The 20,767-nt window shown below is 32.3% G+C and overlaps 1 protein-coding gene across 4 annotated transcripts in view; it reads left to right on the top strand.

Moving 5' to 3' along the window:
- The window catches only part of LOC132753923 (uncharacterized), a 41,066-nt gene extending 30,972 nt beyond the window's left edge, over positions 1 to 10,094 (top strand). For 3 of the 4 annotated variants that reach the window (XM_060744477.1, XM_060744478.1, XM_060744476.1), the window contains exons 11-12: positions 176 to 311; positions 826 to 10,094. In XM_060744477.1, coding sequence (XP_060600460.1) covers positions 176 to 311; positions 826 to 877 — 188 coding nt within the window. In that variant the 3' untranslated portion in view covers positions 878 to 10,094. The remainder of the gene's footprint in view (positions 1 to 175; positions 312 to 825) is intronic. The other variant, XM_060744479.1, reaches the window with a different exon arrangement.
- Positions 10,095 to 20,767: the final 10,673 nt, after the last annotated feature.

Genomic DNA, 20,767 nt, shown 5'->3' with positions numbered 1-20,767 from the left:
CCCTATTTCCTCATTTGACACCAGTACTGGTTTATACCATGAAGCTGACTTTCAAGAGAGTTTTTCAAATTATTAACTAAATGCCTTTGTCACAATATGACTTCAATTGATGATATTTAAACTAAAATTGAAAGAATGCTATCATAGCTAATTGTAGACATATTTTGGTTTATAGGCGTGGCACATCTCCATGGATATACGGTAGAGGTCAGTGGTGTGTCCGGGAAGAAGTTCAGTTTTAGTTTACGTCCACCGGAGACTCAGATGAGAACGTTTTCATTCTACACTGATAATGATACAGACAAAATGAGGTATGTTAAAGGGAGATAACTAATAAAATAATTGTGTAATTTATTGAATTAAATAGATGTTTTACTAAATAGTCGTGCCTATGTCTAAATCAGGCTAAGTGATGGCATGGCTTAGTTGTTAACTTGTTTGACTAATAATCCATGAATAGGTGAGTGGTTACGGTTGGTGACTTCACTTGCCCTAGCCAGTGAATGTAAGAGAGCTTCCTCTACCAGTAAAGCTGGTAAGTTGCCATATGATCTTTGAAGTGTGTGTGTTACTCGAAAAGATAATGATAAAAAACATACATGATGAATTTACTGATGAAATAATAATGTTGATATCATCTCTAAGTTAGATAACTTTTTTTTGTGGGTTTTTTTTTTGCCCTTGTTATTCTAATGAAATGAATATTAAAAAATCATGTCATTAATTCTATTACATGGTTTATTTACTGATAAAGCATATTTATTTTGTTTATAATGACCAAAAACAAAGTTTTCTTTAGAGAGTGTTTTGTTGTTTATATTATAGATGGGTCCAGTCACTGAATACATCAATCAAGAAATGGGTCAAGGTGGATTGATTCCTAGGCAATACTGATACATGACAGCTTTTGTTATTACATGATGCTTACAAGGTGGATTGAGTCCTGGGCAATACTGATACATGACAGCATTTAGCACACCTGTCACAAAGTGACATGGTGAGCTTTTGTGATCGCTTTTCGTCCAGCGTCTGTCCATCGTCCGTCCGTAAACTTTTAATTTAAATGACATCTCCTCATAAACTGCTAAGCCAATTCCATCCAAACTTCACAGGAATGTTCCTTTGTTGGTCAACTTTATAAATTGTTCAAAGAATTTAATTCCAAACAGAACTCTCGTTGCCATGGCAACCGAAAGAAAAAACTTCAAAGATCTTCTTTTAGAAAACGAAAGAGGTAGAGCTAAAATATTTTGCATGAAACATCATCTTTCCAGTGTTTACCAAGTTTTTTCAAATGAATGCCCTGGGGTCAAAATTGGCCCCACTCCGGGGAGGTCACTGATTTCCTTATTCCTGTATATTGTTAAAACTTAAAAAATCTTCATTTAAAAAAACCCAAATAGCTAGAGCTTAGATATTAAGCATGAAACATCCTCTAGTGGGTGTGTACCAAGTTTGTTCAAATAAAAGTCCTGGGGTAAAAATTGGCCCCGCCCCAAGGGTTCATTGATTTTCCTTATTTGTATATAATTAAAAAACTTAAAAAATCTTCTTTTAAAAAACCAAAATAGCTAGAGCTTAGATTTTAAGCATGAAACATCTTCTAGTGGGTGTCTACCAAGTTTGTTCAAATAAAAACCCTGGGGTAAAAATTGGCCCCGCCCCAGCCCAGAGGGTCTTGTTTTTCCCTTTATGTATATAGTAAAAACTTAAAAAATATCTTCTTTTGAAAACCCCAAAGAGCTAGAGCTAAGATATTTAGCATTAAAAATCTTCTAATGGGTGTCTACCAAGCATAACTTAAAACGTACTGGTTGGAATTCAAAACAACTTCATACAATGGTCAAGCACTATAAGAGGAAGTGCAATGAACAAGAACTATAACTCCATCTTCGGTATTTATACAGTAATTGCCCTTTGTTCCTTTTCTTTATCTTTCTGGACTTATTACAGAGTTATTCAATATAACTTCATCAATGGCCAACCACATTGAAAGGAAATGCAACATACAAGAACCACAACTATCTTTAATTGCCCACAACCATAACTCTATATTTCAATTATTTTACAAGGTATTCTTTTTCTAGTAACATCCTCATTTCCGATGCAGTCTTGTGGGGGTATTAATCACATTTAGTGATAGTTCTAGTTTTATTACCATTGACATGGTTAAAAATCATCTTCATTTTATTGTGGAAATAGTTCCTGCATGGTTATGGTTGTTGACTTCAAATCTTGTGCTCCTTGCTGTTCTGGCTTAACATTGTGTTTTAAACTCTAGATTCTTTCTTGTAAGGAATTTCTCCAACTGTCATATGGTATCTTAATGATATTACTTTGATGCCTGCATATGACTAAAAAAGTATGGAGAGGCACTTTAGATGTTCTTTTATTAGTAAAATTATGATAGACATTCTTTCATCAGTAAAACTATGAAATGATTACATGAATTAGTGTTTTGTAATTTAAAAACAACAAAAAGTATGTAGAGATTAGTACGGTGGCCAAATGATCAGGGTTGCAGACATACTATAAGCACTCTTTCTTAAATGAATGTTATGTTTGAATTTAGAAAGTGGTTACTGTTTTTATGATTGCTGATACATGTTAAAGGGTCTCAACTGAGGTTTTTTGACATGACGGGACTGGAAATAATTTTTTGAGATTATTACTCCATTTGATGTAAATCTATACTAATAACTTATGTGCAAAATTTCAGATCATTAGCTCGCTCTGTTTTTTCAGAATAATTATTATTAAAGTGACAAATAACCAAGAATTGAAAAGCGTTTAAACGCTTTTCACTCAAATCGGACTGAGAATAGCACAAACATATGATTTTCAATGTATTTCTAGTATATTTCTTGGTTATATTTCATTTATATTTCTGTTTTAAGTGCTCATGTTTATCTATGTGAAAAATTAAAATTTTATGTTTTAAGGCTTATAAACCTCAGTGGTGTTCCTTTTATGTATACCAGAGGTAACACACATAATAGCTCTTCCATTGATAACGCTGGAAAATCATGTGAAACATTATTTTCTTCTTAATCAATGGTGTATTGTTATTGAACACTTAAGAACTAGACACAATTGCATTGTAAATATGTAATTAACATAATATAGGATGACTGACCTTTAAATTGTAGGGCAAGGTTGAATATAAATTGTCAGTTTTTCAATGCATAAAACTTAATATGACTAAAGCATTATATATTTTTTATGATTGGTAGTTATGAATTATTTCCTTCCTGTATCAAATGATTTTTTAAAGATTTCTATTTTCAGTGAGTTGTCATTTTATATCTATTTTTATTGAAAACGTTCCATATTTTGCTAAGATTGATCTACTGTAACTATGGCAACATTTATCATGTATCTCATCTTGTTATTTATATATATTTATTTCGGACATTTTTTTAAGAATATGTTTAACTTAAAGGTTGTGCAATTTTTTTTATATATTTTAGAAATTTATCAATTCCTCGGAAGTTATTAGAATTACCTTGTATTGAGTTTGAAGAGAGGGTTGGGGGAGGGGGGGATTTGTGCCACTGTATTTAACAATTTATTATCTGGTGAATATACCATATGAAATTATAGAAATAAAATTAGAGTTCTATATTGAACAAATTTGTATAAAGAGGTATGAGGGTAGAAAAACATAGATGTATACAATGTATGAATATTTTATGCTCGCACCACTTTTTGCGGAAGGGATATATAGATTTACCTTGCCAATCCATCCCTCCTCTAAGCATCTATGAAGTTCCACTGTATCTACATAGTCCAGATTTCTTAGAATATTTGTCTTTGTGAGAATTTATGGACCTTTTAATTTGCCGCAAATATATTTGAGATTAGCTGAGTTATTTTCCATGATTTAGCAAAAATAAGCATATTTGGTGCATAACTCCAACAGTATAACTGCTATGTTTATACACACTAGCAACTATAGAGGGGTTGTTTTATTATTATTATGCTCCCCGAAAAATTTTGGGGGAGCATATAGTCGTCGGGTTGTCCGTCCTTCCGTCCGTCCGTACGTCCCAACTCGTGTCCGGCCCATAACTTAGTTATTTGAAGTCGGATTTTAAAACTATTTCACAGAAATGATCACCATATTGAGACGACGTGTCGCGCGCAACATTTGGGTCGCTACCTTGAAGGTCAAGGTCACAGCATGACCTTGCAGCAAAATCGTGTCCGGTCCATAACTTCGTTATTTGAAGTCGGATTTTAAAACTATTTCACAGAAATGATCACCATATTGAGACGACGTGTCGCGCGCAACATTTGGGTCGCTACCTTGAAGGTCAAGGTCACAGCATGACCTTGCAGCAAAATCGTGTCCGGCCCATAACTTTGTTATTTGAAGTCGGATTTTAAAACTATTTCACAGAAATGATCACCATATTGAGACGACGTGTCGCGCGCAACATTTGGGTCGCTACCTTGAAGGTCAAGGTCACAGCATGACCTTGCAGCAAAATCGTGTCCGGCCCATAACTTCGTTATTTGAAGTCGGATTTTAAAACTATTTCACAGAAATGATCACCATATTGAGACGATGTGTCGCGCGCAACATTTGGGTCGCTACCTTGAAGGTCAAGGTCACAGCATGACCTTGCATCAAAATCGTGTCCGGCCCATAACTTCTTTATTTGAAGTCGGATTTTAATACTATTTCACAGAAATGATCACCATATTGAGACGACGTGTCACGCGCAACATTTGGGTCGCTACCTTGAAGGTCAAGGTCACAGCATGACCTTGCATCAAAATTGTGTCCGGTCCATAACTTCTTTATTTGAAGTCGGATTTTAAAACTATTTCTCACAGAAATGATCACCATATTGAGACGACGTGTCGCGCGCAACATTTGGGTCGCTACCTTGAAGGTCAAGGTCACAGCATGACCTTGCATCAAAATTGTGTCCGGTCCATAACTTCTTTATTTGAAGTCGGATTTTAAAACTATTTCTCACAGAAATGATCACCATATTGAGACAACGTGTCGCGCGCAACATTTGGGTCACTACCTTAAAGGTCAAGGTCACAGCATGACCTTGCATCAAAATCGTGTCCGGTCCATAACTTCTTTATTTGAAGTCGGATTTTAAAACTATTTCACAGAAATAATCACCATATTGAGACGACGTGTGGCACGCAACATTTGGGTCGCTACCTTGAAGGTCAAGGTCACAGCATGACCTTGCAGCAAAATCCTGTCCAGCCCATAACTTTGTTATTTGAAGTCAGATTGTAAAACTATTTCACAGAAATGATCACCATATTAAGACTTCGTGTCGCGCCCAACATTTGGGTCGCTACTTTGAAGGTCAAGGTCACAGCATGACCTTGCAGCAAAATCCTGTCCAGCCCATAACTTCCTTATTTGAAGTCAAATTTTAAAACTATTTCACAGAAATGATCACCATATTAAGACAACGTGTCACGCCCAACATTTGGGTCGCTACTTTGAAGGTCAAGGTCACAGCATGACCTTGCAGAAAAATCTTGTCCGGCCCATAACTTCGTTATTTGAATTTAGATTTTAAAAATATTTTACAGAAATGATCACAATATTGAGATGACGTGTCGCGCGCAACATTTGGGTCGCTATCTTGTAGGTCAAGGTCACAGCATGACCTTGCAGCAAAATTGCGTTCGGCCAGTAACTTCGTTCCTTGAAGTCGGATTTAACAACTATTTCACAGGGATGATCACCATATTGAATCGACGTGTCACATGCAACATTTGGGTCGCTACCTTGAAGGTCAAGGTCACAGCATGACCTTGCAGCAAAATCATGTCTAGCCCATAACTTCCTTATTTGAAGTCTGATTTTACAACTATTTCACAGAAATGATCACCATATTGAGACAATGTGTTGTGCACAACATTTGGGTTGTTTTTACACTTTGAACTTTGCCTGTGACATAACTCTGACACTACAAGAGGTATACCTTCCTGTGTCCAAAACCTATTCAGGGAGCATCACCCGGTTCAACCGGCTCTTATTTTTTTTGCTACTAGTGGGATGGTATCCATAGCCCTAGACACATTTTCTAGTTAGTGAATTGGTAATTCTCATGTATGAATATTGTTGAGTGTTTAACAGTTCATAGGTAGTTTAGGATTTTTTTGAAAATACATTTCTTATTTTTTGATAGAGATTTGTCTTCCAGAAATGTACAGTTTTAAAATTGCATTTAAACTTTCTTCCATAAGGGGTAGCTGCCATATTGATTTGAGTGACATTGCAAAGTTCCAGTATTTGGATTGAAAGGCCCAGAGTCAGATTTCTAGATAAGGCTTAATTATTAATGAATGCTATTTGAATAGAAAGGTTGTGGGGAACAATGCATTTTTACATGATCTCATAATTCCCATAGTAAATTTTTGCAGTAAAAATCACACATTCACTAGCATTAAATTTTGTACAATGTCTGTCAGTGAATAAAAACTTACTCAAGTTGTTTTAAAAGGTTTTGAGCAAAACTATGACACAAATGAATATATTTCCTTTATCAAACCTTTCTGTATATTTTCCTGTGTGTTTTTGTGTCCATAGTTTGTATTATCTTATTGCTGTCCACATTTGCCTTTGTCTTAAATCTGTCCAATTTTTCCTATCAAACATGTCCATATTTTTATCTTTAGCTCACTCCTTCCATATTTTCCCATATCTAAAGCTTGTATATATAATTTGTTGTCTAATTGTGCTTTATACCTTGACTTAATCCATGTTCTGTCCATGATTTACATTGTCCAAACTCGACTCATTTAGTAAGAAACCTAATTTTTCATTTAAGAGTACCATAATTATTTTGACCACTTATGTACTCGTCCAAAATTTTAGTTCATCTCATCATTTTAATTTTATTATTGACCATCATCTGATTTCATGTACACTTACTTAGGTCTTAAGTAAAAAAACAATCAACAATACCTCTACCGTTCAGCTATTTACCATAAATCAAAACTTTCATGATGTGTCAGGGATTAATTTTTCATTTTCTTTCCAACGATCTTTTATATAGATTCCTGTTAAAATGCCATAATATAAATGATATATATTTAATCAGTGCTTTAACAAATATTGGTTGTTTCACTTGCAATTTCTTTTTCTAAGGAAAAACATATTTTGTTGTTTTGGTAGTTTAATTTTATTTGTACTGAAAGATTGTTGTACATATAAGTGGTAATTGTTCCTTACATGAATTTGATAACGTTTATTGTAAGTTGTGAAGAGAGATGATAATCAGATCAGAGATCTCTACCATCACAAACATTTTTATCAATATTTTGATATTTTTTAATTTATTTTTCATTATTTTTTTACTTTTGATGATTTTTTTGATAAACTATAACAAACGTAGGTACGAAAAGTTAAAAATAAAACAGAAAGAGAAAAATGATGTTAGTTTTTCTATGTAACAGTCAATATTTACATTTGAATTTCGACGTTATGTCATGTGACTTTCATCATCATATGACGTCTGCGAGGACAGTGATTACAATTCTGCCAAGGGAGGTAATCACTGTGAGGAGTTTGATTTTATACATGTTTAGATAATGCCCTTGATATGATATTTATAAAATGGGCAATTTTCAGCTAAATGAAAAGAAATGACTAAACAGAACATTTCTCATTTCTTTAGTAATTTATATGTCAGGAACACTAGTGTGTATTTACTGAAATGGTTCAACTTTGTTGATGCAAAAGCACTCTTTGTTAATTGTTTAATTTTCTATCACAATTGAGTATTGAAAATATTCTTTGAAATATGATATTGAGGGAGATCAGCAGAAAGCTGTTGTAAATAACGAAAATAACCAGATTAACTTTGATAAGAATAATTTATTGTGAGTTTTAGTCATCTGCTTATTTCTTGCTGTTGTTGTTGTTGTTATTATTAATAATTATGTTAAATATCGAAAGCATTCCTTGAGGGCTCTGAGCAAAGCACTTGTAAAACATAAAAAAAACTTACATGAGACTATCAAAGAATAAAGTTATTCTTTGGATCTAAGCGACCCACTTACAAGACAAGGTGTACAATATAGTGCTTGAAATGCTTGTCTTGTGAGTTACAAGGGTACAACTGCTTTGTTCAAGCCTTCAATCAAGCTTCTCTTAGAACTGTTTACAGTTTAACTTACAAGATGTGATTTATTTTGTTATTGTTTGTTGATATAGATAATATTCTTTTGTTGTGTGTTGTGTTTTTATTTTGCTCAAATGGTTGTTGTTGATTGTGATTATTACTTATAGATGTCCACTGTTGTATGAAACTTTAAACGCTTTTTATGTATAAAGTTTGAGAAACTACCTGTTTTTTTACAGGTAAATAGTATTATCATGCAGATAGTGTAACTTTATATGTATTCACCAATATTGATTTAAAAATATATAAAGTGTAGGAATAAATGTTTAATGTTTTTGATGTATTCTTTCAGTTATACATGTAGTTACAAATTATTGAAATACGTGGTCCCATAATATTGCTTTTTGAAAGTTCATGTTTAAATTCTTATGTTAGTGAATGTTTTTTGAAATATTTTTGTCTGTAAATATATTTTCTTACGGCTAAAGACTTTTATATTAGGGCAAGTGTTATGTTGTATGAAGGTACTGTTGTATGAAGGTTTTGTCATATATGTAAGTGATATTTTGTTTTACCCCTATGGTAGGTTTTGAAAAATTCAAGCTGAAGAAATGTATGAGGCAGCTTAGAGGCAATACTAACATATCTTCCGTACCAATATAGAGCTAGCATGGTTATCCTAGCAGTTTAACAAGACTGCATACTGTTTGACTATTCAATGTTATTGTGTTGATATATGGCGGCGTGTCAGAGTGGTTAACACGTCAGACTAGTAATCTAAGGATTGCTGGCGGCGTGTGTTCAAACCCAGTCAGGGGAAAGCTTATGTTATTATAAATATATTAATCAGAAGAAGTTCAGCATTTTTATTCTAAATAATGATAGTTGGAAAAAATTAAATGAATAATTCAACATTTGTATAATAGTTTTACAAAATAGCTGTAATATTTCATTATTTTAGCCAAAAAAATTTTAAAAGAAGAGTTATCATTAACATGCAGGCATCAGTATCTCATGTTAGAATCCGTTTATAACAAGATATTGTGTACCATGTTTTTGAACTTCTAGAATTTTGGTGATTGTTGTTATTAGACAGGAAAATGGTTTTGATACCTTTTTTTAAAACTATTTGCATTTCCTAAAATAAATTTCAGACTTTTTATAAAGCGAAAAGTTATGATTGACACAAAATATTTATTTAACAGTTAAATGAATACATTTGCAGATGTTTCTAGATTCAAAATATTACATTTTCATGTTAAATGTTGAAGTCTGCTTAAGCCAGTTGCTGTCAGGGATGTAGACTGTAGCTTTTCACTACCAAATACCGTCCATGAACAGGTTCAATCAAACCAAGCCTGCAACATTTTCGAACGTTTTGTGCGTTCTTTAGGGATTCCTTTTTTTTATACCATCTTTATACCATCTTTTTTATATTTGTATCGGAAGAGAGGTATACTCCAATTACATTCTGATTCACCAGCCACTTTCTTTGGTATTATATAATAAACTTGTTCTGTTAATATCATGTTTTGATGTACTCGATTTGAAACTGTCATCAAGAATATATCAGTGCAAAAAAAAAGTAGTTTTATTTAGAATAATTATTTAGTTTTCCTCTGTGTAATCAAGGTAGAGATAGATGTACATGTATGAAGTCATGTCCATATAAAACATATGATTAAAAGAGTGTGCCATATAGCAATATTTACAGTTTTTGTAAATTATGTATTAAGCAATGAATGCAATACCTTATACAGTAAAATTTGTTGTGAATTTTATAATATTTACAGTTTATTGGTATATTTTCTATATTAACCAGCTTTTTCATATTGTCAAAGTTTTGTATTTAGTGATATATACATATAATTATATAATAACAACATTCCTGTTTATTTTGTTGTTTAACCCCCTATTTATGTTTTCTATATTAATTTACAACTTTTGATTTTGTTATTGGATTAAACTGAAGGAACAGCTTATTTGTTTTTGTCTTCATTTCTTATATATATATATATATATATATAGTATAATTTTCACTCATGACATATATATATATATAATTATATATATAATTTTTAGTCACCAATAGTAATTCAGATTTCAAAACAGTGACATTTCTTCATTATAGGTAATATTAAGTGTTAATATATATATATATATATATATATATATATATATATATAGACAAACAAATTTGTTTATTTCTCTACATGGTAAAATTTAAATTTAAGATCCTGTATGTTGTAAGGATGTAACAACACTTAAGTGAAATTTTATATATTTTATGTATATGATTATTCTTCTAAAACAATTTCCAAATATCCAAGAATAATGTTAAATATGTACAGTACTGAAAATGTTCATATGCATTATAATGTAATACTTAAAATCTATGCATTCATTTCTTACTGAAAAAAAAATTGACCCAGACTTTATAGAAAATAAATTTCTAATTACTTCCCTTTATTAACATGAAATATCTTTACAAAAACTTGCAATATTGATAAATCATCATTTGAGCATCAGATTTACGATATAAAACCATAAAAAATGTTACAGTATCATTAAGAATAATTCATAACATTTATCCTCAGATAGACATCAGTTGCAATTGACTTTACCATGGGTGCAAGTTTTCAGGCATATGCCTTAAGTTCAGCTTTTTTGTGACAAATTCGATTATGTTTTACTATTAAATTATGTAGGGAAATGATAATGAATAAAGGATTTCAGGTTTCCAAATTTTCAACTTGCACCTTTGCTTTACTCAAGTTGAGATAAAATAGCCTTCGATCTGAAGGTAACACTGTTCTAAAAATAGATTTTACCTAATCACCACTACATCACCTGTACTGACTTTCGGACAAGCGATTAGGGAGTACAGATTATACATGATGTTAAGCAGCGTATATTTACTTTGTTTACATGCGATATTTTAAGATATTTAATACAATTGTAGAAAGCAAACAAGTTGGAAATGGAATTTAGTGTGAAAAGAAAAGGGACAACTAAACACTGTACTTTTTCTTAAAGTTAAATTTAAATATATGTCTCAATCTGCTCTGGCCTCTATAATTATATACATCTTTACACCTAATAAAAAAGTTAAAGAAATGCACCAGTAATTGGCGATGATTTTAACGTGAGACATATCATATCCAAGGGAAATAAAAAAAAACAAATGTATTTTATTGTCTATACGTAAACAGTGTATGTTAAATCACGGACCTCAATTGTCAATTCAGTTTAAATATACATGCAAGCATGCATGTACGTATACATTATTTCTGATTAAATAATTACTAGAATCGGCATTTTTTATTAGGTATAAAAGGAAAAATGCAGAGTTTTGCTTATTCTTAAATTATCAAAGAATTAAGATATTAATCATTAAACTAATACTCGTATGTAGCACTTTGGTGGATATATTCATGACATCTCCAATAGATCTACGTATTTTACATAGAAACAAAATTTTGTACGGTATATCTGGGACAGAAAGATACACTGTCATGTTTTAGTCCCAATTTCTTAAAATCATACCATATCATCTCGATCACCATTTCAAATTTTGATAAACAGTGAAACAAAAACAAATTGCCAAGCACCGGCATTTTTCTCAAATTCACATGCAGGGAAAGTATTGCCCCGAAAGCTATTTCTTTTTCACCTTATCATCTTTATTTTCCTGATGGTTTTAAACCATCTCAATCATGCTTTACGCAAGTTTAACTCCAGGAACATCATTTCCATTGAGAGAAATGAGAATAAAAGAATTCGTAACCATTATGTTGTATAATCTTCATGTAGATTAACCAGTTTCCTTGTCCGAAACTTATCGATATGTGGCTATTTTTAGAACAGGTCTGTTATCAGTGACGTATACGATGCTTATCTCAGATCGTTCCCTATTCTGTATAATTCTTTTTTCTAAACACTTTGACCCTTTTCTACAAGTATAAATAAGCCAACCCAGCATGCACATTCTGACATATGGGGCCCCAGACTGTTTGGTAGCTGGATTTTTTTTTGTCCCACGCCTTTTCGAAGAAAAATGGGCCGAGTATATAGAAATACTAGTAGGCTCCGTCCGTCTGTCCATCACATTTCGTGTCCATTCCATAACTTTGTCATTTATCAAAGGAATCTGAAATAACTTGGCACAAATGTTTGTTATAATAAGACAATGTGTTAAGCGCAACAACCAGACCCGTACCTCCAGGGTCAACATTGTGTATTTGAGGGTACATGTCGTGTCCGGTCCATAACTTAATACCTTTGAAGGGATTTTGTAAATACTTGCCACAATCGTTCACAATAATGCGACGATGTGTAATGCGCACAACCAGTCACCTACCTCCAAGGTCAAGGTCACGCTTGGAGGTCAAAGATCAACATAGTCTGTTATAGAGTATATATTGTGTCTGGTCCATAACTTTTTCCTAGATCAAAGGATTTTGTAAATAATTAATAAATAGTCACTTTAATAAGAGGATGTGTCATACGCATCACCTGCATCCCTACCTCCAAGTTCAAGGTCACTCTTAGAGGTCAAAAATTAACATAGTCTGTTTTAGGGTATACTTTGTGTCCGATCTAGAACTTCTTTGGGTTTTGAAATACCTTGGCACAAATTTCACAATAATAAGAATATATGTCAAGTACAACACCTGCACTCCTACCTCCAAGGTCAAGGTCACACTTAGAGGTCAAAGGTTAACAGAGTCTGTTATATGGTATATTTTGTATCACATATATAACTTCTTCATAAATCAATGGATTTTGAATATACTTGCCACAAATAGTCAGAATGATAAGATGATATGTCATGCGCAACACCTGTGTCCCTACCTCCAAGGTCAAGGTCACACTTAGAGGTCAAAGATTAACATGATTGATTTCTGTAAGTCTGTTATTATATTATTATATGGGGTATGTTTTGTGTCCAGTCCATACTTTTTTCATAGATTAAGGGATTTTAAAAATACTTTGCACAAATAATCACAATAATAAGACGATATGTCAGGCGCAAAACATGGGTCCCTACCTCCGAGGTCAAACTTGCAGAAAATTCAAAGATTAACATAGTCTGTAATAATATATATTTTGTGTCCGATCTAAAACTTCTCCATAGTTCAAGGGATTTTGAAAATACTTAGCACAAATAGTTACAATAATAAGACGATATGTCATACACAGCACCTGCACCCCTACCTCCAAGGTCAAGGTCACAGTTAGAGGTCAAAGCTTCACATGATAGATTTTTAAATTCCGTGTTTCATTTTAGTTCTTTAAAAAAAATATTAGTGCATTTGCAGATCTAGCATTGATCATAATTGTGGAGTGAAAGTCCTGAGTGCCATACCTCAATCTTTTGAAAAAGCACAATTTTATGCTTCATATAATAGATAAATACAAAATCCCTAAAGAAAGTCCAACACGGCAAAATTGAAAATGTTGCAGGCACTGGTTGATTGAGCCCGTTCATGGACGGTACTGTCAAGTGCAAACTACTGTCCACGCCCCCTAAACAGAATTCAACATTTAAACATGAAATAGTAAAATTTTCAATTTAGAAACATTCGCATATGTGTTCATACGGCTGTTATCATGGAACCTTCAATGTGACACAGTAGTGCCATTCCATGAAAAGCGGCGTATGGTCCCCAAGTAACAGAATGCTTTTGCCCTAAACGAGAAAATCAATAGGGGTCTTCTACCCAATATGGGCAATCATCATATGAAGTTTGAATACTGTGGGCCAAATGGAACTTAAGTTATGCTCTGGAAACCAAATTGCTAACGGACGGACAGACTGACGGACATCCGGGGGTATAACATAATATGTCCGAAATTCTTTCGGGCATATAAAAAAGCAACGACAATGACCAGCTTGATTTTGTTTCAACTTACAATACACAAAGAACTATTTTAAACAACCAATATGTGACCCTCTTCAAAATGTGTGTATTGAAGTTTTGGATGAAAAAAAAAGTCTAGTTTTAATAACTCCTGTGACCTACTTATTCATGGGATTGGAACCTTAAACCATTTAAACAGAAGGCCACCAATGTATATCCTGTGAAGTTTAGTCAAAACCCACATTGATTTAGGGCTAGATGTTGTGGATAATAAGGAACCACTGACGGTGGGTATGCATTCTGCCATCACAAATGCTCACCTCTGAGCACTTTGTGCTTAGGTGAGCTAAAGTGCCTCAAAGAAACCTCTACTTGCTATGATTTGACTACCATTCACTTACCTTGTTTTTTTTCTCTTTTATATCATCAACTTTACATTTTCGCTTTCTTGGTGTTGAGAAAGTAGGATAGACCTTATTTTCTGGAAAATATTTTTTGTTAATATAATTATATATTTCATGATTTTAAGCAGAGATATAGCATAATACAGGCCTATATTTGCTTCCAGTGATTTTCTTTCAATTTCAATACAACCTAAGGCTTAATTCCTGAAGGAGAAAATATAGCATCATGCATGACAAATCAGGAAAAGGGGGAACATGAAATCAAATTCCAACAACTAAGAATGGAATTTACCCATACATTTTTATAAAAGTTTCAATTTAACATGGATGGTACAATTAGCACAGGCTTTCTATTGTAACATTTTTTTTGTCTTTCAGTTCAACTAATTGATACAAGTCAGCTGCTGTTAAGTCATGGGTCTGCTAAAGACTGTGCACACTGAGGAAATGTCAGCGGAAAATATTAAAAATTTAGGGGAAAATATACCTAATTTGGGCTTAGGGAAACAACCTTTAATCGGCTGTAAAATATAGGGAGAGAAATCACTAGCTTCTGTCAATGCAACGTTAAATACATTGCTTATGCAGTTCAAAGTTTACAAAAATCTAACTTTCAATGACTTTTATGCACATTCTATATATCATATTATATTATATTTAAACACAGACACGGTACGTTATGACACTGAAATCAACTTGATTTCGGTAACTTTACCAAAATCAACTTTTCATTTACGAAATCAACTCGTAAAATTACAATAATTATTAATCAATTTTTTTTAATTATTTTAAATATTTAAGTAATATGGGTTAAATTGAAGTTACATGCAAAAAATCACTAAAATGTAATAGATATTGATGATGTTAGAGAAGAACGTATATTTTCATGATTTCTTCCCCTAGCTAATGCAAACCGAAATCAACATAAATATACAGAAATCGACGTGTAAAAGCAAGTTTGAATAATTTATGTCAGACCTGTTTTGATATTTAATATTAATGAAGATTCAATTTGACATAAAAACAAAGAAAAATAAACAAAAAGTGATTTTGATGACCTTAATGATACTCAGCTGGCACATGAATAATTTTGGGTAAGCTACTGTATAAATATGTCTCATTGAAATTTTTCTCCATATTCAACTAAACTTTAATTGTTAATTATCTTTCTAATACAATTGGCATATAATTGAACATATCTAAAAAAACAAATATTTAGATAGAGTAAACTGTTTAAATAACAAATTAGCTTTCGTTAAAACTCATGATTTTACATGTATTCGATGTGTCAAAGGAGATAAATCAAATAATATAATAATATAATACCATCATCGAAGCAAAATATATTCCCAAAATTTTTTTCTTATAAGTTGTTTTCATTAATTCATATCCAAATATAAAAACAGTGTTAGATATTATATAATTTTTTAACGTACTTAATTGATTTCGGTATTGCTAAACATATTTCGGTTAGTATCTGACAAGGGAAGTAATTCGAATAATGCTTAAATTTATTATGCCAATAACATCATTAAAATAAAATATTTTTCGTAGATTCTTTCACCGGAAGTCAATTTTAGTTATTTATGTCCAAAAATGCAAACCTAAGCAAGATAATTAATCCTGTTCGTTTTTATGAGTTGATTTCGGTAACAAAAAGTTGATTTCGGTAAAGTTACCATCGTATTCCAGGTAAGTTAATGAAAATGGTTGGGTTTTTTTTTGTCTTCATATAATTGAGCTATTTCCATGTAAAAGTAACTTATCAATTTCAAAAGTACAAAATATTAACCACTGACATGTAATTAGTTCTGTCTCCAAATGTTGTTTCCAACATACACTGAGAGTAATGACTGATTTATGTCCTGAAAAATGCAGGAATGGAAAAGAACAAAATCTGCAACTTGTCGTTTTTTTTTTGCAACATTTGAATTTGACTTTTCTTGTGATTTTGCTTATTACACATTTATATTTCTATCATGATAGAACAATTACCCATACAGCCATCAAGCAAATTTCAAAACTTAAACCTTAACGGTCAAGGCAGGGCTCGACAAATCCACTCGTCCGCTCATAAATAGCAGTAAAAATTGACTCCGTACGAGTAAATCGTCCTGCAGGATGAGTGAAATTTCTAGCCGAAAACAATCAAATTTCAATTCAATTTATTTTTTTATTTCTGTTGAAACCATTTTTCATGTTTCACTAGTAAAACAGAGCACGAAATAATTCCTGTGTTTGACGGTGGGCAAAACGGATGTTGATTTGTTTAAATGCAACGCTAAATTCTGTCTGATTCTGTTTTGTTAAATCATATTAAAAGCTCGCTGCAGGGATTGCGGGATGTTCCACAAACAACGATCTTTACATTTATTTAGTAATACAAAAAATTGTCTGTGGCACTCTGTTCCAAAAATATTTTAAAATGTCACAATGCGATAATTGGGACATGTTTGCCAAGGGAGGAGAAAGTTAAACAGTGTCTTCAAAAATGGAAATGAGCCAGAACACATAATAAATCTATTTTTTTGTAAGCATTGTTGTTGTTGTTTTTCATTTTTCACTCCCTGATACGGACATTGTTGTGTAATAGTGCCGGTTTATTATCAGTGGTTCAAGCTGATTCGAGCCAAACACTCAGTGGCGCTCTGGGCAGACTTATAATATAAATGGCCTAATTATTATGCAGACGACAGGTGATCACAAATATATCTTTAAACGGCACCCAGTTTCTCTGAACTCTTAATTGCCAACCAGTGGCTAGGATGGTGGTGTAGGACGCTACCTTCAAATTAGTATAACACAAGACTTTATAAATTTAACACTTCGAGATTTATTCAAACGATAATCATAGACTTATGTAAACAATAATCATATAATTTATTTATCAAAAGTATGATATTTAACCAGAATCTACCAACAACGAGTTATTTATTTAAAAAAGAATTTCTAAGTATTTATTAATAAGTATAGCCTAAATTCTCAAATCATATAGATTTCGAACAGAGTCAAAACTATTAAGTTTTGAAGAGTGCCAAAGCTCTAAAGCTTTGAAGTGAACTGACCTGTCGGCCAGTTCCCAAGACAAGATATATAGAAATTCACCCGGTATTTATACACTTTTGGTAGTCATGACAATGCTTAACTATAAGATTGATTGGTCAAAATTACTCATAACAAGTTCAGGGCTGGGAATCAAAACTGCGTCGTATCCTACAAAATGTAAACAAACGCCACCATCTTGGAACGAAAAATGTATGTTTTTGTTTATAACTTGTTTTGTTGGAAATGTCTGAAAACCAGATATATGTATTAACACGCTACACTATTTTCCGCTTCGTTCGGTATATGTTGCTTGCACAACTATTTTGTAAAACAAAAGTTATAGCGAACTTGCATCTCGAAGCGGGGCAGAATTTTTATGAAAATGTGTGGATACGACGCAGTTCATATTGCTTTATCTATCGTTTTTTCCTTCAAATCAATTATATATTTGTTTCAGAGTTCACCATAAACTTCGAAATATAATTTTGCATCATTTACTTAAATTTCATTAAAAAGAGATGTTTATTTTCTTAGAAAATAATGATTTTTACGAAATGATACGACGCAGTTGAAAATAAAATATGATACGACGCAGTTGTATTTTTGGCAGTCTTTTCAATAGGGATAATTTTGGCAAAATATTTCTATTTTATGGAATAATCACTTGCGCTAGATAAAAAAAACCCAGATCATTTGCGGTGTATAGCAATGTTCTGTTGCTTTTGATTATTTAGAATACATTGTGTCATGTCCAATATAACATTTAATTTGAAAGTTTACATTGCGGAAGCTACTTTTCAGTTAAACATGAACATGTTACTTAATTTATCATAATTTTTTGAAATAATTTCTTATGTTTTCCTGTATGTTCAATATTATCCCTAATTTTTTTCGCAAAAAATATAGAAATCTATTAACTTGAATTCATGTTGGCTAGCTACGCTCTAAGTTAACTGTGGAAATATAGAAATCTATTAACTTGAATTCATGTTGGCTAGCTACGCTCTAAGTTAACTGTGGTTCTGCATGTTCTGGGTAAAGACTGCTTTTTTGTGGTTTGTTTTCAAACTTTCACTCTACACATTAGCTTTACTAGGGGCGAGGACCTCAGGTGCGCCTTTGTGCATTATTTCAGACAAAATGTTGCACCTGCAGAGAACCATCGACATTTTGAAACTAGCTTGATAGGTTTTCCACACGAAAGAATAAAAAGAACCTGATGGTTTTCGAATTCATAGCAGTTCAGTTCAAGTGATTTGAATTCAGTAAACATAAACAGCTCGGCCACGGTCGGACACACCTGTCTGATTTGTTTTTTCAACAAAATTTGTTAACGTCAGCTGTACAAATAAGCAGCTTTTTTATTAACTTCTGGCGTGAAGTTTTAAGATTATAAATATTTGAATTAATTATAAAGAGAATAACATTTAAATTTCTTATTTCGGTATGACTAGCAGAGAAATTTTCAATGTAAACAGGGGGTAATCCTCTGTGAAGTCATTTTCTGAAAACCTTTGTTTAAGTTTTCAGGCAATTCATTATCAAATAAAAATCACACTTTAGTATGAAGGTATGTTAAGATGCCATGTCTCTAGTCTGTTGAAAATTCGATGTGATAATCTGACCTAAATTTTCTGTTTAATATTGGGAAAGATCATGTCTGCCTATATCTGTATCACATTTATCGGTGCACAGCGTTAAATACCTTTGCAAAACGGATACCTTCTTTACAAAATAATCTGTAGTTGTATCATATGTAAATTTAAAGTTATTTTAATGGAGAAGAATGATACTTAAGTGCAAATATAGAAAATACATTCCGTAGACCTTTCCTCGGCGATAAAGAAATGCAATACGACAAAATCAGAGGTAAAGTTTCGCGGCGCTGAACATAAAATGACTAAACGGAACGCATAACCTACTTGCAAAAATATATTGTAGCTTAACCATTTATAATATAATTTTAAAAATTTAATGTTCAGTTTCAAATAATAAAGCTCATCTGTTCTCACCGATTATTAAGAAAATGAATACAATAAAATCGGCACGTAAAAGACATAAGTAATAACGGAATTGACGGAAATTGTTGCTATTACAAGTAACAAAGGTAGGCATGCAATTTGCGCATAGCTCTCTTCCGATAGCAAGAGACCTTTTCAAAATTTGTAATTCTTTCTCTTTTTTTTTTTTAAAAAAAAAGGTCATTCCTGATTAATACTAGTACAGGGTCCAGAAGAGGTTACACTGGAATCAAAAATAGTAATCACTCCCATTTCGAACTCACGGGAACAATTTTAGAAGCATGCTAAGGCAACACTGGAACACGTTGTCATATGGGTGTGCGATCACGTGTTTCAATGTATATTGCATTTGATACAGCTTTTCGGAATTTGTAGATGCTTATGATAGGTACTTAAATGCGACTGAAAAATGCAGCCTTAATAGAATTGTATTACATTTTCATTTTTATGGAACCAATGAGTGACCTCTGCTTTTAAGTTGTTAACAAGAAATATTGTTGAACGTTATTAGCATACCTAGCACATAATTTAAATAGTTTAAAACCAATATGCAGCCTGCAATGAAAATACAACTGCGTCGTATCATATTTTATCTTGAACTGCGTCGTATCATTTCGTAAAGATCATTATTTTCTAAGAAAATAAACATCTCTTTTTAATGAAATTTTAGTAAATGATGCAAAATTATGTTTTGAAGTTTATGGTGAACTCTGAAAACGAGTATATAATTGATTCGAAGAAGAAACGATAGATAAAGCAATATGAACTGCGTCGTATCCACACATTTTCATAAAAAATCTGCTCCGCTTCGAGTTGCGTGTTAATACATATATCTGGTTTTCAGTCATTTCCAACAAAAAGAGTTATAAACAAAAACATACATTTTTCGTTCCAAGATGGTGGCGTTTGTTTACATTTTGTAGGATACGACGCAGTTTTGATTCCCAGCCCTGAAGTTCTGAACTAATCGAATTATTTCAATCAAGTCGACCAATGAAAAAATATAGAATTAAATCGAAAGCACCAATCAAATTAACTCTAACAAATAAGGTACGGAAAATAAGCAAAAAGGGCAATAAAAACTGAGAACGTTTACTAAAATGCAGCCCTATTACATTCATCCTGCCTTAAAAAACAAGAAATCCTGTACAATTTGAAAAGTAATTTTTTCCATAAAAGCGAGAATCCCACTTACTTTAGAAACTATCAAATTTTGAAACAAAAAAATTAATTTGGAAATATGTAAAACTACAAAAGTACGTCTATCATAAATATACATTGTCAAAACACAATGTCAACATATGCTAAAATGAAACATC

This window comes from Ruditapes philippinarum, unplaced genomic scaffold (genome assembly GCF_026571515.1).
Source record: "Ruditapes philippinarum isolate M1 unplaced genomic scaffold, ASM2657151v2 ctg2365_1_1_1_1, whole genome shotgun sequence".
Taxonomy (NCBI): domain Eukaryota; kingdom Metazoa; phylum Mollusca; class Bivalvia; order Venerida; family Veneridae; genus Ruditapes; species Ruditapes philippinarum.
This window is presented reverse-complemented; position numbering and strand designations above follow the sequence as displayed.